A 24,733-nucleotide genomic window follows, 5' to 3' on the forward strand; every position below is an offset into this window, starting at 1 on the left:
GGTCAAGAATTATTTGAAGGAAATTTGGCAAATAATGAATACATTTGAGGAAATAGTAAACTGTTCATGGATAAACAAAGATAAAAAGAAGCTCTGTTAATTAAATAAATAACTTGCCTTGATTTTTTTCTCAACTCTTGTTTCTATTAGCAGAAGAGACGTAATGCTGTTGTCCCATTGTCTTCTCCTGAAGTATTCACCGATGCTGTCCTTAACAGAGGCTAGCTATTTTATCCCTTTTTATTTGTTTACAGCTCTTGAGAGCTCAAACCTTCAAATACAGTCTGAGGCAGAACTTGAGCTCTGCTATTTTAGGTTAAAACTGAGCCAGCTTTTCCTTAAGGAAACTAACTAATGCACATTTTAAAATATCATTCACTAGTGAAAGGTTGTAATGTAAATAACAACCAATGGCATTTGCTCAGTGTTTCTGGGTTTGGATTTTCATATTATCATTAAAAGCAATTTTAAAAAAAAAGAGTATCATCAGATTTATCAAAGTCAATCCTCATTCTCCTCAATTTTGATTTGTACATATTGTTCCCTGTGACTCCAAAAACACATTCTGTTGGCAAGGACAGATTGTTCAATCGGTGTTCTTAGGACTTTGGGTTTGTTGTTATTTTGAATAGTGTCTTTTCTAAAATGAAGACAGGTCAGAAAGAATTACTGCAACAGCCTGGGCTGAGAATTATTGTGATGGGTGTAAATATCTCAAGAGAAAGTAAAGGGTCATTCACCTTCTTGCTGCTGCCAGACATATTTGTGGTGCTGTTTTTAAATCACTGTGATCAGTGAGGCATGAGAGTTAAAGAATAAACAGAATACTAAGGAACAAAGTCTATCAGGGTTGCTCCCAGATCCACTGCAATGGATTCCACGATAAACTCCTACTTTCGAGTTGAGGAAGCTCTGTGAAAGACAACTTTGCCACTAAGAAACCATGACCAAAGAAATTCACATGTTTTTTGATTGCCGACTGCATCTAGAATGGAGGTTCTCAAATTTTTGGCCCTTGTCCTACCCAATTCAGTGCCAACCTTTCCGCAGACAACCAGCTGCCAATGGAAACTCGCCATTAATTATATAATTATGCCTGAGGAATTTTGCTAATGCTGCAGCTAGGGAGAATGTTTAATTTAACCAATACAAAAGGAAATACTAGTCAAAATTATTTAACAGGTTAAGTGCTTTACCTTTCTCATGTTAGTTTACCAAACTTCATTTTAAATAAAGAAAAATACTAATTTATGTCCAACACAAAAGGTTTCAACATTGTCTTTATTTATGGTAGGGTATAGAACCTTTTTTAGTCCAGGGCAATTGACCCACAGAAAAATCAATTGGGGACCACAACTCAAGTAAGAATAAAAAAGAAAAAAACCTCCAAAAACCCCCAACCCTCACTATATGGCCGCCAACTGAGACACCTTACTGCCCTGGTGCTCCAGCCCCATGGAGGGGGAAAGAGACCGGGAAGACTGAGGTTCAGGGCTTTCTATAGGCCAGATTAACTCTTCTGGTGTTCCCAAGTTAGTGGATTTTGTGGACCCCCCCCATAGACTCTGGGTGGGACCAAAATGAGGGGTTCAGTGTGCAGGACAGAGCTGCCAATTAGTGGGGTAGGGATGGGGGTGCTGGATTTGGGCAGGAGATGAGGTGCAGGAGGGGATGAGGGTGCAAGGTGTAGGTGGGAGGTAGGGTGCAGGAGAAGGCTGTGAGTAGGGTTTCTGTCTGTGGAGAGAGGGCAGGAGCAAGGGAAGGTTGCAGTGTGTGGCCAGAAGGGAGGATGCAAGAACAGGCTGGGGATAGGGTGCCTGGCCAGCAGGAAGGGTGCAGGAGCAGGGTGGGAGTAGGTGTCTGGCCAGAGTGAGGATGCAGGAGCAGATTGGAAGTGTGGGGTCTCGGCAGGCAGAGGTATGCGTGAAGGGACTGTGGGGTCTGGGCATGAAGGGAAGGGGGTCACTTACCTGCCTTCGCACTGTGTGCTGCTCCCAGCACCACGTACCAGGTATGGCCTTCCACTGCTCCCATTGGTCAGAATCCAGCTAATGGGAGCAGCTGGGAAAGCCTCCAAGCAGTGCGTTAGTGTGCTGCTGTTCCACCAGCCTGAGAAGGGGGAGTGGCAGTGCACGGAGCGGCTTCTGGCTCTGCTTCTTCCCCACGAGCTGGATCTGGAGGGGAAGCTTGGGGCTTTCTTCTGCCCCCGCTCCCAGCAGGAAGCCAGCACTGGTGCTCTAACCTCACTGGGGTGAGCACAAGGCTGGAGCGCAAGTGCATGCTCCCTGTTGCAGGGGTGAAGGAGGGCAGAGCTCGAGCCACTGCCCACTTGCAAGGTGTCGGTCTGCAGACCGCAGTTTGAGAACCACTGATCTAGAAGATAGCTTTTTTTATTACACCTTTCGGAGTAGCACCTTAGACTTGCATTAGAGTGTCAGTGCTGCGAATTCCAAAGCTAACATGTATTCAGTTAAGTTTTCTATATTCTCTGGCCATGTGCTGAATTCTGTGTGGTATTCTGTCCTCTCCTTTCCTATCCCCATGCCTTTACATTATATATCTTCAGAACTCATGTTACTTGCTCAGTACAGTATATCATGATGCATTCACAGTACTGTAGAAGCAATATAAAAGGTGAACAGTAATGTTATTTGCCTGAGAGCAGCCTTAGGGTGCATCTACACAACAGGGCTTAACTCGAAATAAACTACGCAAATTGAGCTATGGGAATTGTGTAGCTTATTTCAAAATAGTTTATTTTGAGATTTAGTGCTGTCTACACAGCACTTATTTCGAAATAGAACACTCTTCCTCCAGCTTCCCTTATAAAATGAAGGTTACACATGTTGGAATAAGAAATCCTCCAGCTTGACAGTATTTCGACATTACTATATGTTAAAATAACTGCCAACTGTGTAGACGCAGACTGTTATTTTGAAATATTGTTGCTGTGTAGACATAGCCTTAGAGTTCACTTGGGGCCTAAGTAGATCCTTGCAGGGAACAGCATTGGCAAGACTCTGGCCATGTGTGCACATTTTACAAGAGTCTGGTTACCCAAGCAGGTCTTGAAATGTATATCACTGTAATCTAAGTGGTAGCAAATCCCAAATATTAATTCTCAAGAATATCTGAAATATGTTACAACATTTATGTGGAAGCATGTCAATTGCAAGAAACAAAACCCCTAACCCAGAGTAACAGAAAAATGTCCATGTGGGGTTATAAAAGTCATAGTTCTAGAGTATTAGAAATGTCACCAAATGATATTTAACTTATCACGAACTGATACATTTTTTCAAATTGTACCTTTTAGCCACAGTTGTTCTACTTTTCTGGCTGAGACTAGGTCTATAGAGTCAAAACACTTAACACCAAATTCAGGAATATTGCACCAGATCAGAATTTGACCCATGCTATCTGTAAAGCTGGAGATAATCTTTTGAATGGTCAAGTTAAGCAAGACTCTATTAGGACTAATTTGTCTACTTTGATTTGGAGGCAAAACTTGTGGCCAGCTCGTGGGACGGTGAGGACAAAGGTTGTGGCAGAGACCAGACCTTTAGCAAGTAGATAAAGTTACTCTCCAACCAGAATGTAATTTTTAGATCATATATTTGATAGTTTTTCTTTTAGGGTGCATCTACACAGCAGGGCTTACCTTGAAATAAGCTACACAAATTGAGTTATGTCAATTGCGTATCTTATTTTGAAATAGTTTATTTCGAAATAGGGAGCGTCTACACAGCACTTATTTCATATCTCATTTTTTGAGGTAGAGCAGCTTTTTGAAAAAGGGGTGAGTTGCCGAAAAAACCGTGTCCTGTGGAAGTTGCATATCTTCTTTCGAAACTTCAGCATAGTCTAGACAAAGCCCAAGTCTTCTTGCACACTCGGGAACTGCAGTTGTCCTTAGTGCCAAGATAAGTCATGGAAGAGGAAATGGGCATGACAAATACTTTTTTTTTTTTTTTGGTAACTCTCTCCCCGCACATCCTTTCAAAGGCTAGGGACAATCTGGCCCCATATGTCATGTGCCAAATCTTTCATTTATGCAGGGAACAATATGAACCCTGAGACAGATGCCTTTTGACATGAATTCAGTGCTGTCTGTGCAAGCTTTTAATATGTTCTTAAAGATTTTCAGATTTGGAAATATAAATAACAGTTATTTCCTCTATCTGTATGCTCTGATCCCAGACACATACACATGCATTTGGCAGAACACATTCCTGATCAAATATTTTGCTGAGCATAAATGCATTATGCCAGAGAATCTGAAATCCTCATTTATTCAAATATTTATTGAGATATGCACTTTGATTGTGAAGAGGCATATGACCTTGTGTTTTCAATTTTTCTGTCAACGAGAGAGGAGATATTAATGTTCATGCCAGAGACTGCAAAATCTGTTAATGGGCAGGAACCATTGATGAGAAGAAATTGGGTGAACAGATAAGCACAGCTAAACTCAGCACAATAGACAGCTTGGTCAGAATAGTGCCTTTTACACTACATCAAACATGAATAATTTCCTGTCTGTTGCATTATATTAGTTAAGTAACTGAAAGCCTTACTGCTCTGTACAGGGCTTAAAATAACATGGACTCAGTGGTGGTTCTGTGATTTCTGAAAACATGTGTTGTTGCTGATTAGTATTAAAACAGGAGTGCCCAAGTCTGACAATCAGACTATATTGGCATCTTGCCAGGACACTGAGGGTTGCAGTTAATTTGTGGCTAATTTATCAAAAATAAATATGCAGCTTATTTATTTGTACTTTTAACTTCCTCAATAAGATAACAAACAAAACATTTAGCTTTTGATTATCTTTGTTCTCATCCTGCACTCACATGTAATTCCCCTGGCATGGCAAGACTTCATGGGTCACACTTTGGCTCTCAGAGGCACTCCAGTTGGGGCCAGTGCAACTTCCTTAATCTGTCTGGTTTGTTCTTGCACAACACAGTAATCTACTTTAGAGTCAAAACCCCCTGTTTGTTATGTGACCACACTGAAGCACGTTCAGTGGGGTTCTGTTGGATTTACACCTTTGGAAATGAGAGCAGAATTTGGTTGTTTTTGTTTTTAGAGCTATTGGTAAAGCAGCAACATCTTCACTTCATACTTCCCTGTCTGCTCTAAGGAGGCTGAACAGATCACAGCACTCTGGGCAGTATCCAGTCTCTGGGCATTATAACTGATGTAGTGCCCCAGACCTTTATGACTATGGTTCATTCACAGAGTTGGCTTTATCTTCACTTTTGTGGGAGCTCTTTGTCTAATACTTTGTTACTTAGAGAATTCTATACAAACACAAGGGAGGGCTGAAAAGGGGCAGCAGTGATAAAGAGAAAGGAAACATGGAACCATTAAATGGCTGATAATGCATCTCAGCTACCGATATACACATAGCGCAAACTGGGAGGAGCCTGTCAGAGTGTGGATTGAACTGGGAAGGGTTCTGAATAATTGTAAAGCAGGTTTTTAATGTATAATGTATTCAGCTCTCTCTCAGGTAGGCAGATTAAATGATTTTTTTGCTGGCAACGACATTTGGGAAGGTGAAAGTTTAGGTTTGCCAACCCTCTAGGATTGTCCTGGATTCCCAGGATTTAAAAGTTAGGATGATTCAGTGGTAGGTAACCTATGGCCAAGGGCTGCATGCAGCCCACTGGGGTTCTATGTTTGTACTACGAGACATTTTGTTACCATTGATCATGCACAGGGTTGACAGATTCTGCTGGTTTTTGTCCACTTAGTTTTTGCCTACTGGTGTTACAAAAGTGACACGCACTTAAAGCAAGGGCACGTGAAGTGAGGAGCATGCTGATTGCACACAACATTGTGACAGCCATGCACTCTCTCTGCACCGCAAGTGCTGCTACGTTTCAGTTGGCACACCTTGCAAATTCTAGGTACACAAGTGTGGTTTGTAACACTAACCTATCTTGGGAGACCATCTTGGTTACGACAGTCTTGCAGCCCACTAAGATGGAGGGCCACTCACTAGCCTAGGCTGCTCCTCACTTGGATAATATCATGATCATGAAGATAATGTCAGGTGATGAAACCTCCGAGCATTCAGCCAACCAGAGTTGGCAACCCTTTCCACATTGCAGACATCAATGGAGGTACGTAGTGAGTGGCAGCTGCTCTTGCTGGTAGAACAGGCAGTGTGTCTGCTCTGTGTTCAGGGATCTGTGCAAACCTCAGAGTCAGATGAAAAAGAAAAGGAAGGGCAGACACCAGATCAGAGAACACTGTTTTGTGCCAAAGTGCCCTCTGCAGATGTCACCCCTGGAGTTAGCACACAAATAGCTATCCAGCAGGCAGAATGTGTCAAACCTACTCCAGCATTACGTGCCTTGTATTGATCCACTCTATGGAGCTCACTGACCAGAAGAGTTGAGACTATGAACAGGTGACAAGCAAACTCAGGTCCCGTAGCAATGCCACTGGGTACTCCATCTCCCTCTTCCTCAGGCCTTCCCTGTTTCAGTGATGCTGTGAGAGTGACTGGCCTATCCAACTATCCCTGTCAGCGAATGCTAGATCTTTGCTGCTCTGTTTTTATTTCTCATGCTCTATTGGCATGAGATCCACTTCCATGCACAGAAAAGGAGTAGAAAATCTGGGAGACGGCAAGGGAAAGGGAAACCAGCTGGCCCTTCCACTCAACAAGAACCAAAGAGTAGTCCCTCTAGTGCAGTGATGTGAAAGGAGCAGCAGCTGGCTGAGCAGGCAGCCAGAAGAGAGAAGAATTGGCAAGACAGGAAGTACAGGTTCTATTATGCTGCAATACTTTGCAGAGCTGAAATATTTAGCAGAGTTTGAGGCTCCTTGGTAGGTCAGTGCTGTAGTCCCAGGCTTTTTGGGTGTAGTGGTTAGTCTTGTCCTGGAAAGGACCCCTTCACTTCATCCCTCTTTCAGGACAAGTTTGGTAACTAATCTCAACTAAGGAGTTCTGTTCTCCCCACGTGTAAAGTATCTTATAACCGAAGTCAGGATCATTACGTATAGGTAGAGAGCCTGGTTGAAATGTGAGAGCTGTTACTTAGGTTCCATTCATTTCTAATCATGGTTAAAAGACAGGGGGATCCCCCACCAATTGTCTCTTAACTGGAAGATAGGTCATACATAAATCCTTGTTAGCTGAAGGGCATTTACCATCTCTTGCCCCCTCTTGCCCATACACATCCCATTCTCTCCTCAATTCCTCTGAATCTTCTCATACCTGCTTGTGGCGGTTCCAGGGAGACTGATCCAGTTGAAAATTTCACACCCCTTCACGCTTCTGACTCAGGAGGTAATTTCAGGCTCAGAGCACAGCTGGGTAATCAAGTTCAACAGATTTAATAATTTTTTTGAAAGAGTAAAACAGAATCTGCTGGCCAAGAGAAGGGGGTTTAATAGCAGTAATTCTGTCTGGTGTACAGTGCGTTCCAGTGTGCACGACACAGAATAGAGGGAGAAATAATGCTGTGCCCAGTGTTCTAATTGGAGTTAAGCAGATAATTCTCTGGCACAAATAACTAATGCAAACATGCTGTTCTGGAGAACCATGAATTGCATATATTGTGCATGTGTTGGGAGCAGGGGATTGTTGTCAGTAATACTAAAGTGTGTTGGCCATGGATGACATAAATCATTGCACTATTGATTCTCTTCATCTGAATGCTCCATGGAAGCTATAGAGATTAGAAAAGATTCTGAATCTCTCTCTCCACATCCTTCCAAGCGGTAAAGTGAGAAACTGCTGCTTAATAGTCAGTCTAGATTGGACGGGGCTAAGGCATATTTTTCTCTTCTATAACATTTTCTCCCATATAGTTCCTCCTTTTTTCCAAGTGTTTTACCAATGAGTGAAGTCTCACAACAACAGTGTGAGGCAGGTAAAAGTCACATTAAACCCATTTTCATGAACAAACTGAGGCAAAGGACTACTGAGTGCCCTAAGATCACATAGCAAGTGGAATGAATAACCAAACACAATCCAGGAGTCCCGACTTCCAGTTGCCTTCTCAAATTCAGTAGCCTTAGACACAGGAGCAAGGAAACTTGTCAGTTCTCTTTATCTGGAGGTAGAGGGGTAAATAGAAATGTTTTCAAGGAGGAAAATACAGGAAAGGACCAAAAAAACCTGAAAAATAATTTACATAATCATGTAATAAAGTGTGTTAATATTACATTTGCATTTCTGCAGTACATGGCTATCCATATGCTATGAGGTGGTCATGGTATTATAGGATGTCTCACTCCTGTATTAAAGAAAGCAAAAGCAGGACAACTATGTAGTGCATAGTGGCAGAAGGAACACATATAGGGGTGTGCTGGCTCGATGTTTTGCTCTCCCCTGTCTTGCTGGCTGCCCATTATGACATGTGCCTTTCTTTAACTACGTGTATTTGGGGAGAAGTGACTGGCCGGGAGGAGAGTAGACATGGAGAGTAGCCCCTCAGCGCAATGGTCTCCCCTAGAAACACAATATGGTATATTCTGGGAAACACCTTAGAAACTAGTGCTACTCACAGTAGTGTTCATTCCAGGTCTGCCTCCTTTGGCTGAGGAGCAGGAGCTAGGGATAGCTTCACCTGTGAGCAATATACATTTCCCACATTAGGCACAGACCTGGAAGGGTGGCACATCAGTCACTCTGTTACGTTGTTTTGCTGCAGGACTTACCTGTGTCTGGCTGGCCATGCCAGTACTCTTTGTACATGGTGTCTAGTCTCTCTTCCTCCCAGCCTGGAGCAAATGTGGCAATTTTTTTTTCAGATTCCAATATGCAGATTAGCCTGAGTAAATTTTTCTATTCTAGAGATTATAGTATGGACAGGGGTTAATTAGAGCTTTAAAGTCCAGAGCCACATGCCCCACATGGCTGCATCTGTCCATACGAACCATACATTAATAGCATTTACATTAAACCCTAAGAACAGAGAGTTCTGTAGCACACTGGGGCTCTGTCTACACTACACTTCTTTTTTGGAAAAACTTCCGCAAATAGTGGTCTGCAATTTGCATACCTTTTTGTGATTCTTTTTTTGGAAAAGGCTTTTTTGAAATTTGGCCCATCTATATTGGGCCAAATTTCAGAAAATCCTCCTCTTTTGGAAGAGCCCTTCTTCCTCATGAAACGAGGTTTACAGGACTTCCAAAAGAGTGCATCTGCTTTTCCAAAAAAAAATTGGAAGAGCAGACACATTACCTGGACATGGCTGAGTTTGTCCTGGATACCACCGGTATCCTGAAAAAACTCCGTAGCATAGATGTAGCCAGCAGCATATGTTTCTATTGGTGGTGCACATCTGCACATGCCTCGGTGCACATGACAATATTTAGTCTGCACATGGATGGACAAAATTAGAGGTATTGCTTAGTTGACCAAATTACAAGTATTGCTTAGTTGACCAAAGAGTTAGATGTTTGGAAAACCTTGTATTGCTGTTGTGATGCAGTTGTTAGTTTAATCGTGTGTGTGTGTGTGCCAGTAAATTCTGTTCTTTGTCTGAATCTCTGACTACAGTAATTTATTAGGAATAGATCTGTTTATACAAACACTAGAAGATTTACTTGGTGTTGCTTGGGTGCTTAACTCAATTTTTGTTTTTCCTCATTTCAATCATTGCCACAGGCTGGGGCTGGGGATGAGGGGTTCAATATGCAGGCTGCCCCAGGGGGAGAGGACAACCCTAGGCCCCACTCAACACTACATTTGACTGCCAGGTGAGAAGTGCCTGTCCATGACCACTGCAGCTCCAGCGTGCACAGCTGGGGGAGTGGTGCATATTCCCCTGGTTGGCATGTCCAGGTTCATCTGCCTCTTGTACTCCTCAGCCAGATAGAGGAAAGGAGGAAACTGCATTTTCTCCTCCCTTCCCGGTGAAGTGAAACAACCAGCAATCTTTCTGTCCGAATGTCAGGGAAGCTGCAGCTTCCTGCCCTCCCTAAAGGATACCAGGGCGTTGGAAGGCTTGAGACTGAGGCAGTCCTTGGACTAAGGATGAGAAGAGGTAAATAATTGGCAGGTAATAATTGCAGTTTAAATGTAGTAGGAGCCAGGTACAGGCTTGTGCTACATCCAATAGCCCCTGAAGCTGCTTCTCAGCAGCCTCACATGAACCTCTCCCGGTGCTACTACCTGGGGGGAGGAGGGGATACGCAGCACCATGGAGACCATATTGGGGGGAAATCAGCTTTTAAGCCAGCGCCTCCCAGCACCAGCTCCTGCTTCTCCTCCCCCTCCCCCAACACACACACACTGCCCCTGATACAGAGGCAGTGGTGAGGGGGAATTCAAGTAGTCGACTCTACTAGTCACTTACATCCCTATCTTGGACAGGGTGGGGGTTCACCCCCATGCTAGTCCTTTTACCTGGTGCCTGGTGATTTTGTCTCTTTTCTGTATGGTTTTCAGGCTACACACACACAAAACCAAATCCTTATCTAGCTTTAAGGTAAGATAAGAGCATACTAAATTTGGTGTCTTAGCTCTTACCCTTTAGGAGGAGTTCTTGAGTAAATAGACAGACAAACTCAAATATATAGTAGATTATACTGAAAGTTTAGCCATTGACTTCTGTGGAAGCTGGATCACTCTCTGATGGCTTATATCTGTTCCCATCAGTCCCATTGCAATAAAACTAATCAATTTCAGTTTGATCCAAAACCACATTACTTAATTCAGGACACTAAAAGGAGTGTTCATTTAATTGCTGCCACTTGCACATGGCATTCTTAGCAATGCATTTAGCAAGAGAAGAGGAAATATTTGATATAGGACTGACACAAAGAGAATTGGGTTCTGTTCCTTGTTCAATTGCAAACTTGGACAAGTTGCCTAGGGCTAAATTTTCAGAAGTAGTGTGTGTGTGTGTGTGTGTCTGTGTGTGACACTAAGTTTTTATGTGACTAGCTTAGGCATCTTGGGCCTGATTTTTCACAAGTACAGAGCACAAACCGCTCTAACCAAGTCATCTCTGAAAATCAAGTCTATTGTCTTAGATCAGTCAGACCAGAAATAGAAACATCCACAATCAATAGATACTTGTGAAAATGTGAGAGTTAAACACCTAGACGCATTTAAAAATCATACTGGGTGCCTTGCTGCAGTTTTAGGCACCCAAATAGGTAAAAAATCTGGTCCTTAGGCCTCTTTGAAAATTTTACCTGGAACCCACTTAGTTGTGTGATTGCCACTGTGGGCTCTCTCTTTAGTCTAGCCACATGTTTATTTTGTATATATAATTTAATAGAGTTCAAATGAGTCTTTAGAGGAATGGAAGTTGGAATGGAGGTTTGGGGAGTTTAGTGGCCTGGCCTGTATAAATGTAGTACCAGCTGTCATCATATTTGCTCCTACCTAACCAGCTGATCCCTACACAACCTTTCCAAAATTGGATAGTCTTTTTTTGGGCATTAACCAATTCTTTACCTGTGTGATATTTCTGTAGTCTTCTGTGTTCATATTCTACTTCTGTTTCTCATTATGTGCTTGAGAATTGTGTAAAATTTATCTTTAAAGGCCCAGTTGTCCCTCCCATGCCTACCACATAGTACTATGTCACTGTCCCTAAATTTCATTTTGAGTAGTCAGTACAATCATCTTTGTGCAAAATATCAGACACTTAATGGAAAGTTCTGTTTTATTGCTCAATGTGTCAGACATCAGCAGATCTGAGAGGGTTCTGATAGTTCTTATTTCTCATCTCTGATATCCAGCAGGTAACTCATTTGTGCAGCAAAATTGCTTTAGGACTCAGATATGCTCTCCATGACCTGCCTAGCCAAAGATTTCAGACTTTGTTAGAATGGGCCATATTCATCCCTGGTTCAACTTCACTGAATTGTCTTCAGTGGAATTATTCTAGGGATGAATTTGGTCCAGGGAATCTAAATGTAAGTAGAAGCATAACTACTCTTACAGTTCTGGAATATGTAAGATTTTAGATTTCAAAAAGGAGAGTCAATGTAGTGAGAGTAACTTTATATGAAAGAACTGCTTATTTTAAAAAGAGTTTGATATTGCAATTATATCTGAAATAACTACCATGAAATGAAATGAAATGAAATGAAATAAGCAAAGCTGACTAAAACTATGTTTTGATATGCATGGTAAGTGTCACCTTAGATTAAGAAGCAGGACATTACTTTGCCAGTTAGTGCTATTGTTGACAGAACAAATTGCACAAAGTGAAGACTATAAATCTTAGCTAGTAATGATATACCAAATGTCTAGCCATAACTGCAAACTCTTTCATTGTCTAATGTTTATTCCATAAACAGAAAGCATTGTAAAAGTAAAACGGTATAATGAGGCAATGAAACTTCCATCTCTCACAAAAAGCATTGTAAGATTTATGGAGCAAACACAATTCAGCATCAGGGACCGGGGATTAAAAAAAAAAAGGAGCAATGTTAAATAGAATCAAACAAGCAATTTGATGTGCTACAGCTTTAAAACTAATCTTCTTAAGATTGCTTATTAGAAATCTGCTAATTATAACTGAAACAGTTTTATACTAATTAAATCATAAATATTAGAGGGTGTAGTTTGTTGCATTTGGATATTTTCCATTGATAGTAACAGTTGTTGTGCACACATGTTTTTAGTAAAAAGAATTCTTGAAGTGCACAAGATATGTCAGAATTCAAACACAGGCTGGTGGTTCAGTCTAAGAATGAGATTTGAACTATTCTAAAGCCCTATATGACATTACAATATGGAAAACTAGCAAAACACGATATAACAAGAGCGGATTGAAGTGTGCTTTTGTTAGCTTGAGTAAATGTGCCATCTACTGGTTATGTAGTGATAGTTAATTTTTAAAATATTAATGCAGTTCACTTTCCAATACTATATATATCAGCAGAGGTATGGTGTAGAAGGGATGTTAGAAAACCGCATGATCTTCTCCATTTTTAAATTGACTCCTGAACATATCGAACATTCCTAGACAGCCATGTTGCCATAAGTACTGCTATTTCTTCTACCTGCCTCCTATTATTGCTCAATCTCTTGTTTTGGTTACTGCCTCACCCTTCGTTAGGACCCACTTTGTATCCTGCTCTATATTAGTTTTCAAGTGATGAATGAATCAGTTCCTATTGTACTCTGAGAACTATCATAGGCAGGTTATTGCTTGAAGTCTCGTGTTACTTGAATAATCTCTTAGAATAGGCTAAGATCAACAAACATCACTGAAGATTTTGCTCATGTTATGAATGGGAATTTATAGTAAAAACTTAATAGGATTGTAAATAGTATTGACAAATGCTCTAATAATGAATTTACTGTCCTATCATTTAATACTGATAGGCAGTTTGATTGCAACTTGCCAGTATCGGTTATGATTTATTATATACATTTTTGCTCTAAATTAGACAAATCCCTTTCAGAGAAGGGGAAAACTATCATTTCATTACACCAGTACAATGGGTGAGTATTGGTGACTGTATGTTGTATCAAGTATAATCTCAGTTTAAGGTCCCTCCTCCTCAGAGGAATTAGGTTACCTGGAAATTACAGGTTAAGTGTTTCTTTGTTAACCTGTGATGGGCCTGATGGAAAGTGCATACTCTGCATGAAAAGGAGAATAATCTGAAGAATGGGAAGCTGGTATATCTCTAGGATTGTCCAGGAAAAAGAGGTATTAGAGAAAACCCCTGTCTTTGAACTCACCAGCTCTGAAAAGAAAAGGATAAGGGTAGAACATTTGCTTTCTCCACGTGATGTTGGCTGGTTGAAATTAAATAGGGAAGGTGATGTATTCAGTCATTTACCTCAGGAGACACAAGAGGCACAGATGATTCTCACTCCTCTTCCAGTGCTATTCAGTCTTACACATTATAAAGCTGAGGGTTGAATATATGTATGTATACTGCCTAATCAAATATTTGTCATCTTAAGAAGAAAAAGGCTGCTTTTTAGATCACTGTTGATTCAAACAAAATGTAAGTACTTTTTTCTCCCTCTCTCTTTTAGGATATTAAACTCAATGCTGTTTGAATTGTATGAAGCTTTGGGCAATTTTCCTGCCCTGTGGTTCTTTAACCTATTGCTCATGGTACTTCAAGTCCTGCACTGTTTCTGGTCTTATCTAATCATAAAAGCAGCTTATAAAGCTATCTCCAGAGGCAAGGTAAGGTGACACAAACACTGTCTGATGTTTCACAGTAAACATTTTTGTTTGTAATGTTTTTAAAATTAGTAAATAGCACTTAGTAATTGTCCAGCAATTTGTTCTTTTTTTGACCTGTAACACAGACTTGAGGACAAATGCTGTATTGTGATATACTTTTCCTTCCTTTAATGGAAAGCTAACTAGCTTTGTATTCTTGATAACAAATGTATTAGATCTGCAAACTCCAAATACATGCATTTTTTAAGACTAGGATTATGTTGTGATTAAAGCTTCCTTTTAAAAAAATAGGTGTTAAATCCCTCTATACATTTAGCAGCTGTGTTAATAGCACTTGTCTTCATTCTGCCAATTCTGCTTTAGTTCCTTCCTTAGAATATTTGGTGAAAAAAACCCTGCCTCCCAACAGAAAAGAATAATCAACTGAAACCTGTCATAGCACTTTGGTAAATGGCAGAGCTATGTGTCTCAACTCCTTAGAGTCTTACCCATCAAGAGCCTTTTGAGTAACAGAGTCATGCTGGCACTTTCTAGGAGCCGAAGGGCCATGCTTCTTTGTACAAAATTAACTCATTGTTGCCACCCTTGTATTTAAAAGCAGGGGTGTAGTTCACAGTGACCACAAATCCAAGTATACAGTATGTCTAGATTAAACAAATCTGAACATAAGAACAGCCGTACTGGGTCAGACCAAAGGTCCATCTAGCCCAGTAGCCTGTCTGCTGACAGTGGCCAGCACCAGGTGCCCCAGAGAGGGTGGACCGAAGACAATGATCAAGCGATTTGTCTCCTGCCATCCCTCTCCAGCCTCTGACAAACAGAGGCCAAGGACACCATTTTATCCCCTTGCTAATAGCCTAAATCTGGATGCTGAGTCATCCAGTCTGAGGGCCCAAACTAACAAGGTACAAAGCATTTGAGCATGTGCTTAACTTTAAGCATGTGAGTGATCCCACTGAAATGAATGGGACTGTTCCTGTGCTTAACTGCTTTACAAGAATGCAGGCAAAGTGCTCACCTCCTTTTTGGATTGAGTCCCCTTATATCATCTGTGCTCTCTGTATTAAAGATATGTACTGCCATTGTCTGTATTTAGTTTGAGGGTCACAGCTGGGACACCTCTGCTTTCGCAATTCTAACCCTCAGTGATCCTGTTTCACTTAAGCCAGTGATGTCACACCAACATCCCTGTGACTTTCTTATTCTACTTGTTTATCCTTTTCCTTGTGCTGTCCGGGAAGGCTGGGAAGTGGAACCTTTTGCATGTAAGTTTCTCTGATTCTGCTGTGTGAAAGACAGATGCTATTCAAATCTATGTTTTGTTTTTCCCTATGTTCCATCCTACCTCTTCTCGTTGTTACACCTGCTTCTCGCATAGGCTGTGTTTAGCGGCAGGGTCTCTTTCTAACTTTGTGTCTGTGCAATGTCCAGTGCTTAATTTGTGCCATTGCTTACCTGTAGGGTTGCCAGGCCTCTGGTTTCAACCAGAATGCCCAGTCAAAAAGGCTCTGGGTGCACTGCTGGCTGGGGCACAGCAGGGCTGAGGCAGGCTCTGCCTCCCTGGGCTCTGCACAGCTTCCAGAAGTGGCCAGCATTTCTATCTGGCTCCTAGGTGGAGCGGCGACCACAGCACACTGGCCCCATCCCAGAACCACCTCTGCAGCTTCCACGTAGCCCTTCTGCAAAGGGTCTGGACATGCTGGCTGCATCCATGAGCAGTATGGAATTAAATCAGTCAGGGAGCCTGCCTGAGGCTCGCTATGACACCAATTGAGATCCCACTCCCACACGCCAAATCCCTCATCCCAGTCCTATCCCAGAGTCCACACCCCGTCCTGCGTCCCAACCCCTGTTCCTACTCAGTGAAAGTGAGAGAGGGTGGAGGAGAGCAAGCGATGGAGGGAGGGGAAATGGAGTGAGTGGGGGCAGGGCCTCAAAGAAGGGGCAGGGCCTCAAAGAAGGGGGAAGGGACAGAGGGACCTCTTTGAAGTAGTGGGATGGGGTGAGGCAATGGTGTTTCATTTTTGTGCTATTAGAAAGTTGGCAACCCTAGTTGCCAAGGCTGAGCCCCACCCAGGAGAGCTGACAGATTCGCCAGGTCCTGGGGCAAGGTGGGGAGTGGCTCTATGCTCTGGGAATGGGTGGGCCAGGAATAGACAGCCCTTAGCGCTGCCCAGATCATGCCCTGCCCCTGCCCCTGCCCCAGTCCTCTAGAGCTCCAGGGCTCTAGAGCAGGGAACGGAACTCCAGCAGCCATTTTAAAGTCCCACGACTCCAGCTGCCACCTGGTGGTGGTAACCTTTGGCCCCTTTGAATCGCTGGGCCCCAGGGAAGTTGTTCTCTTTGTCTCCTCCCCCATTTGTGTGCCTGGCCCCAGCACACCTAGGCTTGTCATGAAAGTAAAAATTGTGTGAGCCCCAGCAATTCTTTCATTACAAATTAAGCACTGGCAGTGCCTAACCTCCAAAGGACTCCAGTCCTGGTGGGGGTGGTCTAGCTACTTTAATACCAATAAACATAATAAACTATAGAGTAGCCTAACCCTCTGCTCTGGCACCATTCTGGTTGTGTATTTCCGTGCATGTCAGTTAACTAAAGAATTGAATTTAAAATAATTCCCTCAAAGAAAACTGTTAAGTTATTGTTACTGCTACAGAGTTAAACGAACTGCTAGTTTTGAAATCATCCACTCATTTTACCCACTAACCTCGGTATTGAGCACATAACTTGTGTTTGGCTAAAGTGCAATTCAAAGTGTATCATTTTATTTCAAGAGCTTTAACATATTAGTTCCCCATATTATGTGAAAGAGTCCATAATAATATTTCATTGGGGAGCATAAAATCAAAATTCTGACTTGAGCAGAAGTCTGATTTTTAAAGGTCCATCATTGCAGCACTGTTGGATGTTGGCATTAGGGAGTGTACTTATTAGCAGATACTTTGTGAACTCCCAAGTGTTCCTAGCGCTGTTAGTCTCTGTTGGCCAATTAACAAACATGGTCTGAAGGGAGTCATGTCAGTCATTCTTAATTGCAAAGATGATGGTTGCTCTCTGAGCCTTCAAAGCAGTTGGGCTATTAAGAGGGGACAGATGGGGAGATAATCAGTACTTCTCCAAGAACGCGGAAGGAACCCTGTAAAAACTGAAACAAGTAGAGGTAAGTTTCTTACCCAAGAGCACTGTAAACATTTCAGATAAATAATTTCTTCAGCTGTTATTTTCCCCCAACCAATTCATACGAATTTATCACACTGAAGAAAGCTAGTATCCATGTTTCTAAGCATAGGTGGTTGCTTAATACATGTCCATATATTAATAGAACCAAACATGGAAGGAAAACTTGAAAGTTGCACACCACTGTTGGCTGGCAGACTTCTTCTCATTAGTGCCTGATGGCTGGACCTTATACACCTTCCCTGATTTGCCCTCTCATGGCTTGCTGTCCATGCTGGCACTGCATTCCTCTCTACCAGAGAAAACACACATGCCCTGAAACAGGGCAGTGACGGCAATTTTTTCTTTCATGTTGCCTAGCTGTAATATTATTTACTCTCTACCTTGTTGGCTGAGCCACATTATATCATATGCTCTCTGGCTGAAGTCATACATTTGAGGAGTACAACTGAGGAGAAGAGGAATTTCTCAAGGAACTGCCAGGGACAAAACTAGAATTAATAATAATAATGCCCAGCTCTTTCCTGTAATGATTCTCAATCATCACCTTCAAAGAACTTTGCCAAGGAGGGTAAGTATCTGATGGAGATGGAGGTGAAGTGACTTGCTGCTGGTCAGTGGCAGAGCAAGGAAAAGAATCGTGGCTTCCTGATGCTCAATCCAGTCCTTAAGCCCAAATGGCCTCTGATGAATTGGTGTGAGGAAATGTAAGAAAGTGATAACTCATTTTTGATTCTTTGATCCATTAGGCTGTGGAATTGTCTGCCAAGGGAAGTAGTAGAAACTTTATCATTTGAGACATTTTACACTGGATCAAGTAACAGAAGAAGCACTGTAAAGCATAATCTTGCATCAGCAAGGAGATGGACTGGATGGTGTAAAGAGCCAGAATTCCAAATGGCCTACATGCAAACATTTTTGTGCACACTTCTGAACACTAACACGTGTGTGTCCTGGTGATAGGTGTGAACCAGTAGCTTTTGTGCTGTGCCCTTCAGTGCTTAAGAGTGCCTAGGAAGGCACAAAAGCATGTCAGGGCTAAGCCCTCTTTTAAAGTTTAGATTGAAGAGACTTTCAGGCTCTAATTTTTCTAATTCTGGTGTAAAGTAATGGGTGCTTCATCATGTTGTCATGCAGTAGCCTATAACATGCTCCTTCTCTCACATTTTTCAGGTAGCAAAGGATGACCGAAGTGATGTTGAGTCCAGTTCAGATGAGGAAGATTCAGTACCTCGTCCAAAGAATCCACACAACGCTACCGCCACGAATGGGACCAGTGGTGCCAATGGAACAAATGGATATCTTACTGGTAGCACTTGTTCAGAGGACCATTAATCCTTGAGCTAACACATGAAATATGAACAAAGTGAACTGTTTACTACTAGAAGTAAATAATAAATTGTGAATGCGGTTTCTTCATATATCTCAGAATCAGAAAAAAAAATTAGGAGTATCAAAGCATACTGATAGTGCACTGCCATATTTCCTGTTTGTGAATGAAGAGACACACCATTCTGTATATGTAGGCATGCTGTATGTGTATGTAATTGACACTATGGGAGCAGTATTTTTATTTGTACTGTCTTAGAATATTATTTATTTTGAATATATTTTGGGGCTTAGGGACAAAAGGACATGTCCTTACTCTTCGGCTCTTTAGATTCTCAGCGGTGGAGACTGACACTCTAAGATCTCTTCCGTCCATTCCTATTGCTGTTGCCCAGTCTTCTATAAGTAGTAGTCTGCTTGATTTTTATCACCTGCAGTAAGCTATAACATGGCTTTTACAGATTCTAGCTCAGCTCCAGATAGTTTTGCTATCTATGTGTTTTAAAGTGCTAGTTTTGATATCACCTCTGAAATCACAGTGGCCATTTCCCCAATGTAAAGTTTTAAAATTATGGATTAATATTTTAAATTGTGTCTAATGTGGTCAATTAGCAATTCAGACAAATCTGTGGTTACCGTAGGGTATTAATTTAGCATTGTTTTAAACTCAATTGGTGGTTAATTGCATTAGGATAGACTTGATTACTTGTGCAAATACCCAAGATACCTTATATCAATAGCTATGATAAACTCAAATTTGCAGGTTAGTTCTGCTTTGCAAATTTTAACTCTACAGACTTTAGTTTCTTGCGTAGATTTCATGCTGAGAGATGATCTAGTGTCAGAAAAGTGGTGTTTGAATTTGATGAGTGCATTGTTGTGAATCCAGAATTCATTCCTGAACTTGACGATTTGCTCCTCTGAGCAGGGAAGGATGAGAGCAGCAGCCCAATGACAAAACAGCAGCTTCAACAGACAGTGGAGGTCTTGTGCTTATCACTCTTGTCAAATAGAAAGAGGGAGACCGCAGAATGTTCTGCACTAGCAGGAGAAGTTTATTCATAGCCAACTTTTTTTAGGGTGCTTCAGGATTTTTTATTGAATTGAGAAATAAAGCATAGAATGGCTGTATAATAATTTTGCTCTTCTATTCAATCTGAGATTTATGTGTAGCAGCAAACTGTGCCTGGAAAGGAGTCGGTGAGAGTAGGAATAGACTTTCCCTTTTTTCATATGATCTTCGATTTCTAGAAAATCCATGGGTGAAGTATTGCAAGAATCTCTTTTATGTTCTGTGCTTATTAATGGCAGCACCAGCAGGAGGAGTATTTCTGGAGAACAATCTCTATGCATCCTGCTCTTCAACAGTGTTGAATATGTGTGCACAGAAGCAATGTGCATATAGACCAAAGAAATTTAGGAGGCAGTCAGGAGTAAAGCAGAAACAAAAATCATCTGTGGTGTTACCAGGAGTGAGAGTGCCATCCTCATCAGGAGCACTGTGAGGCAGAAAGTACTTTTGTTTCCTCACACCTATGCAAGTATCAAAACACAGATGATTTCTCAGGCTATAGAATATTATTAGTGGCTTTATTCCATATGAATGGTCCTGAAAAAGGTGGCAAGACCATTTATTTCTTTTGAAAGACTGATATTTATCCCATCCCTTTACCCATTTAGTGTTTTGTGATGGTGCTTGAAAGTCTCTGGAACCATCATTATGTGCAAAGGCCCTTTGTACTAGCCAAAAATGTGAGATAGAAAAGGCAAAACATCAAGAGTAAAAATGGCCCTTTTGCTGCAGGGAGGATAAATGCAAGAATAATTGCAGAGCAGAAAAGATGGAAGGAAAGGTAGATGTAATAGTCTGTACAGAAAATACCCTCCATATAAAATCTGAAATGATACACTGATGTTGGGATTATTAGAGAGAGCTTTTATAGTGAAACTGTATTTGAAGTATGTAGTGAATTAAAAATATAATCTCTGAAAGACCAGCTGCCAAGATTACCATTCAGAATAAAGGTTTAGACATTGATGTTATGTTCCTTATGCAAAGACGAGTGTAGGAAGTAGGATGTCTCAGAAAGGGTGTGTCTAGACTAAAGGGTTTTGTCGACAAAAGTGGACTTTTGTCGACAAAACTATACCTGCGTCTATACTGCTGCTGAGTTCTGTCGACATAACGTCGACAGAACTCAGTAGTTTTGTCGGTGGCTGTAAACCTCATTCTACAAGGAAATAACGCCTTTTGTCGACAGAGTTCTGTCGTGTCGACAAAGCGGCTTGCTTTGTCGACAGAACTGGATGTAGTCTAGACGCTTTTTGTCGACAAAACTTCTGTCGACAAAAGCCTGTAGTCTAGACGTACACAAAGTTTGGGAATTCTTGAAACCCCAAAGTTCTAGAATGCTGGTAAATTTTTCATTTTTTCCCCTAAGGTTGCAATCTTTTTTATAAAATAGCAATGTACATATGACATCAACACCACATCAGTATCTTGCACAGACATTACTTACCTTCAGAAATCCCATCTCCCCTCCTGTACAGTCATGCAAGTGTCATTGCAATTTGGCCTTTACATCAAGTGTATCCCACTCATTTCATTATCAATCCACTCCAGCTGTCCTGAACGTTCTGAGTCCTATTAGTAGCATGAAATGGGACTTTAGTGAAGATTTATCTGTATGAGGAAGATGTGATATTAAAAGTGGGTAGCTGGAAAAATAGGGATGGGGATCGGATGCATCAAGAGCTTTACTAGCAATCACTAATCAATCCACAGTAATTGAGAGACTTGGGAAAATCAGCACATTTCTCCTATCCGTATTGGACAGGTTCAAAAGATTTTGTTGAACATGCTTTATAGTATTGTTCTCAGTCCTTTCATCAATTAACAGGAGTCAAAGCAGTTCTGACTCCGCCTTTGCAGGGGAGCAGTGTTTCACTCCAAAAAGAGAGCGGCAAACATTCAAAATATTTTGTATTTGAACCCGTGCTTATGTTTTTTCATCGAGAGAGGTTGTAATGTGGATGGAACACTTTTGATGGATGGTTTGGAGTTTTTTTGGATAATCATATAGTTCACAAAACTTGTAAAGAGATTTGAACTGAAAATGGTTCACACAGCTCTGTATAATTGCGAAGGATTGGAAGGCTGTATACATCAATACTTGTCTCAGCACCATTATCCAGTTCCTATAGAAACAAGAATTTGTATTCCAACTATATATTAGTATTTTCAAGCTCTTTGCCTTCTGATGAGCTCTTTATCATTTTTGCCTCACTTCAAAGCCTATGCTTCCTTTTTTGTAGTACATTTTGAGACACTGTTGTCAGAATAGGTAAGTAGAAAAATGAAAAAGCACCATATAGGCTTTATTAGCAAATAGTAAGAATTTGTTTTCTGTTTCTAATTATCCTTGACACACAGTAATCTAAGATTCAGTTCTTGTTGCACTTACTATTTTTTTAGCATTGCCATGCAATATACAAAAAAGGAAAGCACACAGTTTTACTCAAATGCAGAGTGTCCTTCAATATGCTGAAGATTCAGCCTATCAAACAAATGGGTGTGGAATTTAGATTCATCTGTGTCTCGATCAAGGTTATGTAGTGTCAGCTCTTAAAATACCAAAAAGTGACTCATGCTGCTTCCTTGTTGCCATTTTGTAGATCTTTCTATGGATTATTCCACTTAATGTTTCCAACAGAGATATAGTAGGCCACAGCTTCCCTCTATATGCATCCAAATAGGAGTACTTCAGCCTGGCATTAAATCTTTGTGAACATTGAGCATAGTCACTAATGCCAAACCCCCTTTTTAGATAACCAACCATGTGCAAGGTGGCTCTTATGTTAAATCTGAGTCTATCAGGAGTCACTATGTGGGTATGAACATGATACTATTGCAAAAAAAATTTGCTCTGCAACCAAATGACATTGATAATCAAGATGAGTGTCTGGCTAGATACTTCACAGAATTTTCTAGTTAGAAATCCAATGCTTGTATTATTCATTTCACAAAACTTCACACCATTATTCCAACCTCCTGTAATTCTCAATGAAAGAGAGGATGCCATTGATTTTCTACTATTGATACTTTGATATTTTTAAAAAAATCGTATTTGCTAAAGTTCATTCTTTGTATATTTCCAGTTAGCTACTACTTGCGAGATTTGTGTGAGAGTATCTGTTGAAAACTTTCTACGCTTCATTGTAACATAGATCAGAATGGGCCCAACTTTACAGTGTACTGTAAATTACAGTTGCCTTGAAACCACAAAGCAAAATCAATTTGTATTATTTATATGCTTTGAGTGTTTTTGATTTAGAAATAGGACCTAATGGGAATTTTACAAAGACAACTTTTTCTTTTTTTTGAACAATGATGGAAGTTTCAAAAAGTTGACATACATACACAGCTTTTACATTGTGGAGGCTTCTGACTGTAGTTGCAATGAAAACACAGTTTTTGAGTGTGTCTGTACTGAATTCTACATTTTTGAAATAGCTTCCAGTTCTAATAATGGAGGAAACTACAGTGTGACATTTTGGAACCCTATCAAGGATAAAGCTTTACTGATCAGACATGTCAAACTGTAAACCAAAGTGATCCATAATGTTCTATGGATCTTTACTGGTCTACAGTGAACTATGGAAAAACACATAAATTCTAGGTCCCATAGACCTTTGAGTCCCTTTAGCTCAGACTGCGAATGCTAAGGCTTTATTTTCATACACATTATATGTTATGTTATACATATAACATATACATTCTCTTTTATCTGCAGTGAGTCAGGGTGGGATGGACGACACAATTTCATCTGTGTTTTCATGACTGCTCTGTGCTTGAGCAACTCTCTCAGAAATACAATGTTAGAATTCCACTGTCTGAAATACAGTGATATATTAAGTAGTTAGAATTCCTTTATGCATAGATATTGTGTAAAACTTTAGAAGTTACTTTGTGTTTTGTTTTTGGGTTTTATTTTTCATATGGAACGATATTGTGAACGATTTTAATTTGGAGACACTTTCATAATAAACATAAGCATTAGGAATGTGATGGCAATTTCCTTCTCTGTTCTTTAAAAAGAAAACAGTGTCCAGTTTCTGTGAGAGCATTTCCTAGCTCATGTGCTGTTACCATAGTACACACTCCGACACTTTTTTCCAGCAGTCCCATGTATACTTTTAGTTCTGTATGTCTGTGGGAAGTTATTTATGTTACTTTAAGGAATTCAGTAGGTTAGGAGGAAAGTATTTGTGAAATGGCATCCACCTTGAGGTGCTTTGAAGGGGTCTGCTTGTTGCAGAGAGTGGGTGATCAGCACCCAGAAGGTGAGCCACCAAAAATCATAGTCTCTTTGGGAAATCTTGACCCTTGTTTTAAAAGCATACAAAAGAAAAAGGGACTATTCATCAGTGCCTCACTTATCTCATCAACCAAATTTGGGCCAATAACTATTCTAGATTTAAATAGCTTGAAATCATGAAAATTACAATTTTTAAATCATATGACCATGAAATTGACTCACGGGGCCTATGAATTTGGTAGGGCCCTGTATATAATATGTATGTCTGTCAGTTATCACTGTCTATGGCCTATATGACCCCCCCCCACTTACACAGCATGATGGGAAGCCAGTGATGTGCATGGAAAATGGCTACAGATAACCTGAAGCTCCCCAGCATACTGCCCCTGAACCTCCAGAATTCCCTTTGCACACAGAATGCAATGTTTGCTCTCAGCTGGGTCTTGCTGCAGCTTCTGAAAGATGAATAGACAATTCATGCTTCTCAAGGTAAAGGATTAAAATTCCTTGGTAAACAACCATAGACATTAACAAATAGTCTCACAGTGCCTTAGAAACTAATAAAATGTCTAGATGGTATTTTGTTACTTATTGGACCACTGGTAGTGCATGGCCTTATGGCTTGACTTCATTTGGGGTATGTCTAGACTACATGCCTTTGCTGACAGAGGCATGTAAACTAGGCTACCCGACATAGTCAAAGAAGCCGGGATTTAAATATCCCCGGCTTCATTAAAATAAGCATGGCTGCCACGCTATGCCAGC

At 40.9% G+C, this 24,733-nt stretch overlaps 1 protein-coding gene across 1 annotated transcript in view; it reads left to right on the top strand.

Moving 5' to 3' along the window:
• CERS6 (ceramide synthase 6) overlaps window positions 1-23,718 on the top strand; it is a 260,054-nt gene extending 236,336 nt beyond the window's left edge. Inside the window, exons 9-10 of the mRNA XM_006135774.5 lie at window positions 13,988-14,144; window positions 18,495-23,718. Of these exons, the coding sequence (XP_006135836.1) occupies window positions 13,988-14,144; window positions 18,495-18,656 (319 nt within the window). The 3' untranslated portion in view covers window positions 18,657-23,718. The remainder of the gene's footprint in view (window positions 1-13,987; window positions 14,145-18,494) is intronic.
• The last annotated feature ends 1,015 nt before the right edge of the window (window positions 23,719-24,733 follow it).

The sequence above is a fragment of the Pelodiscus sinensis genome, chromosome 7 (genome assembly GCF_052426305.1).
Source record: "Pelodiscus sinensis isolate ZL-2025 chromosome 7, ASM5242630v1, whole genome shotgun sequence".
Classification (NCBI taxonomy): Eukaryota; Metazoa; Chordata; order Testudines; family Trionychidae; genus Pelodiscus; species Pelodiscus sinensis.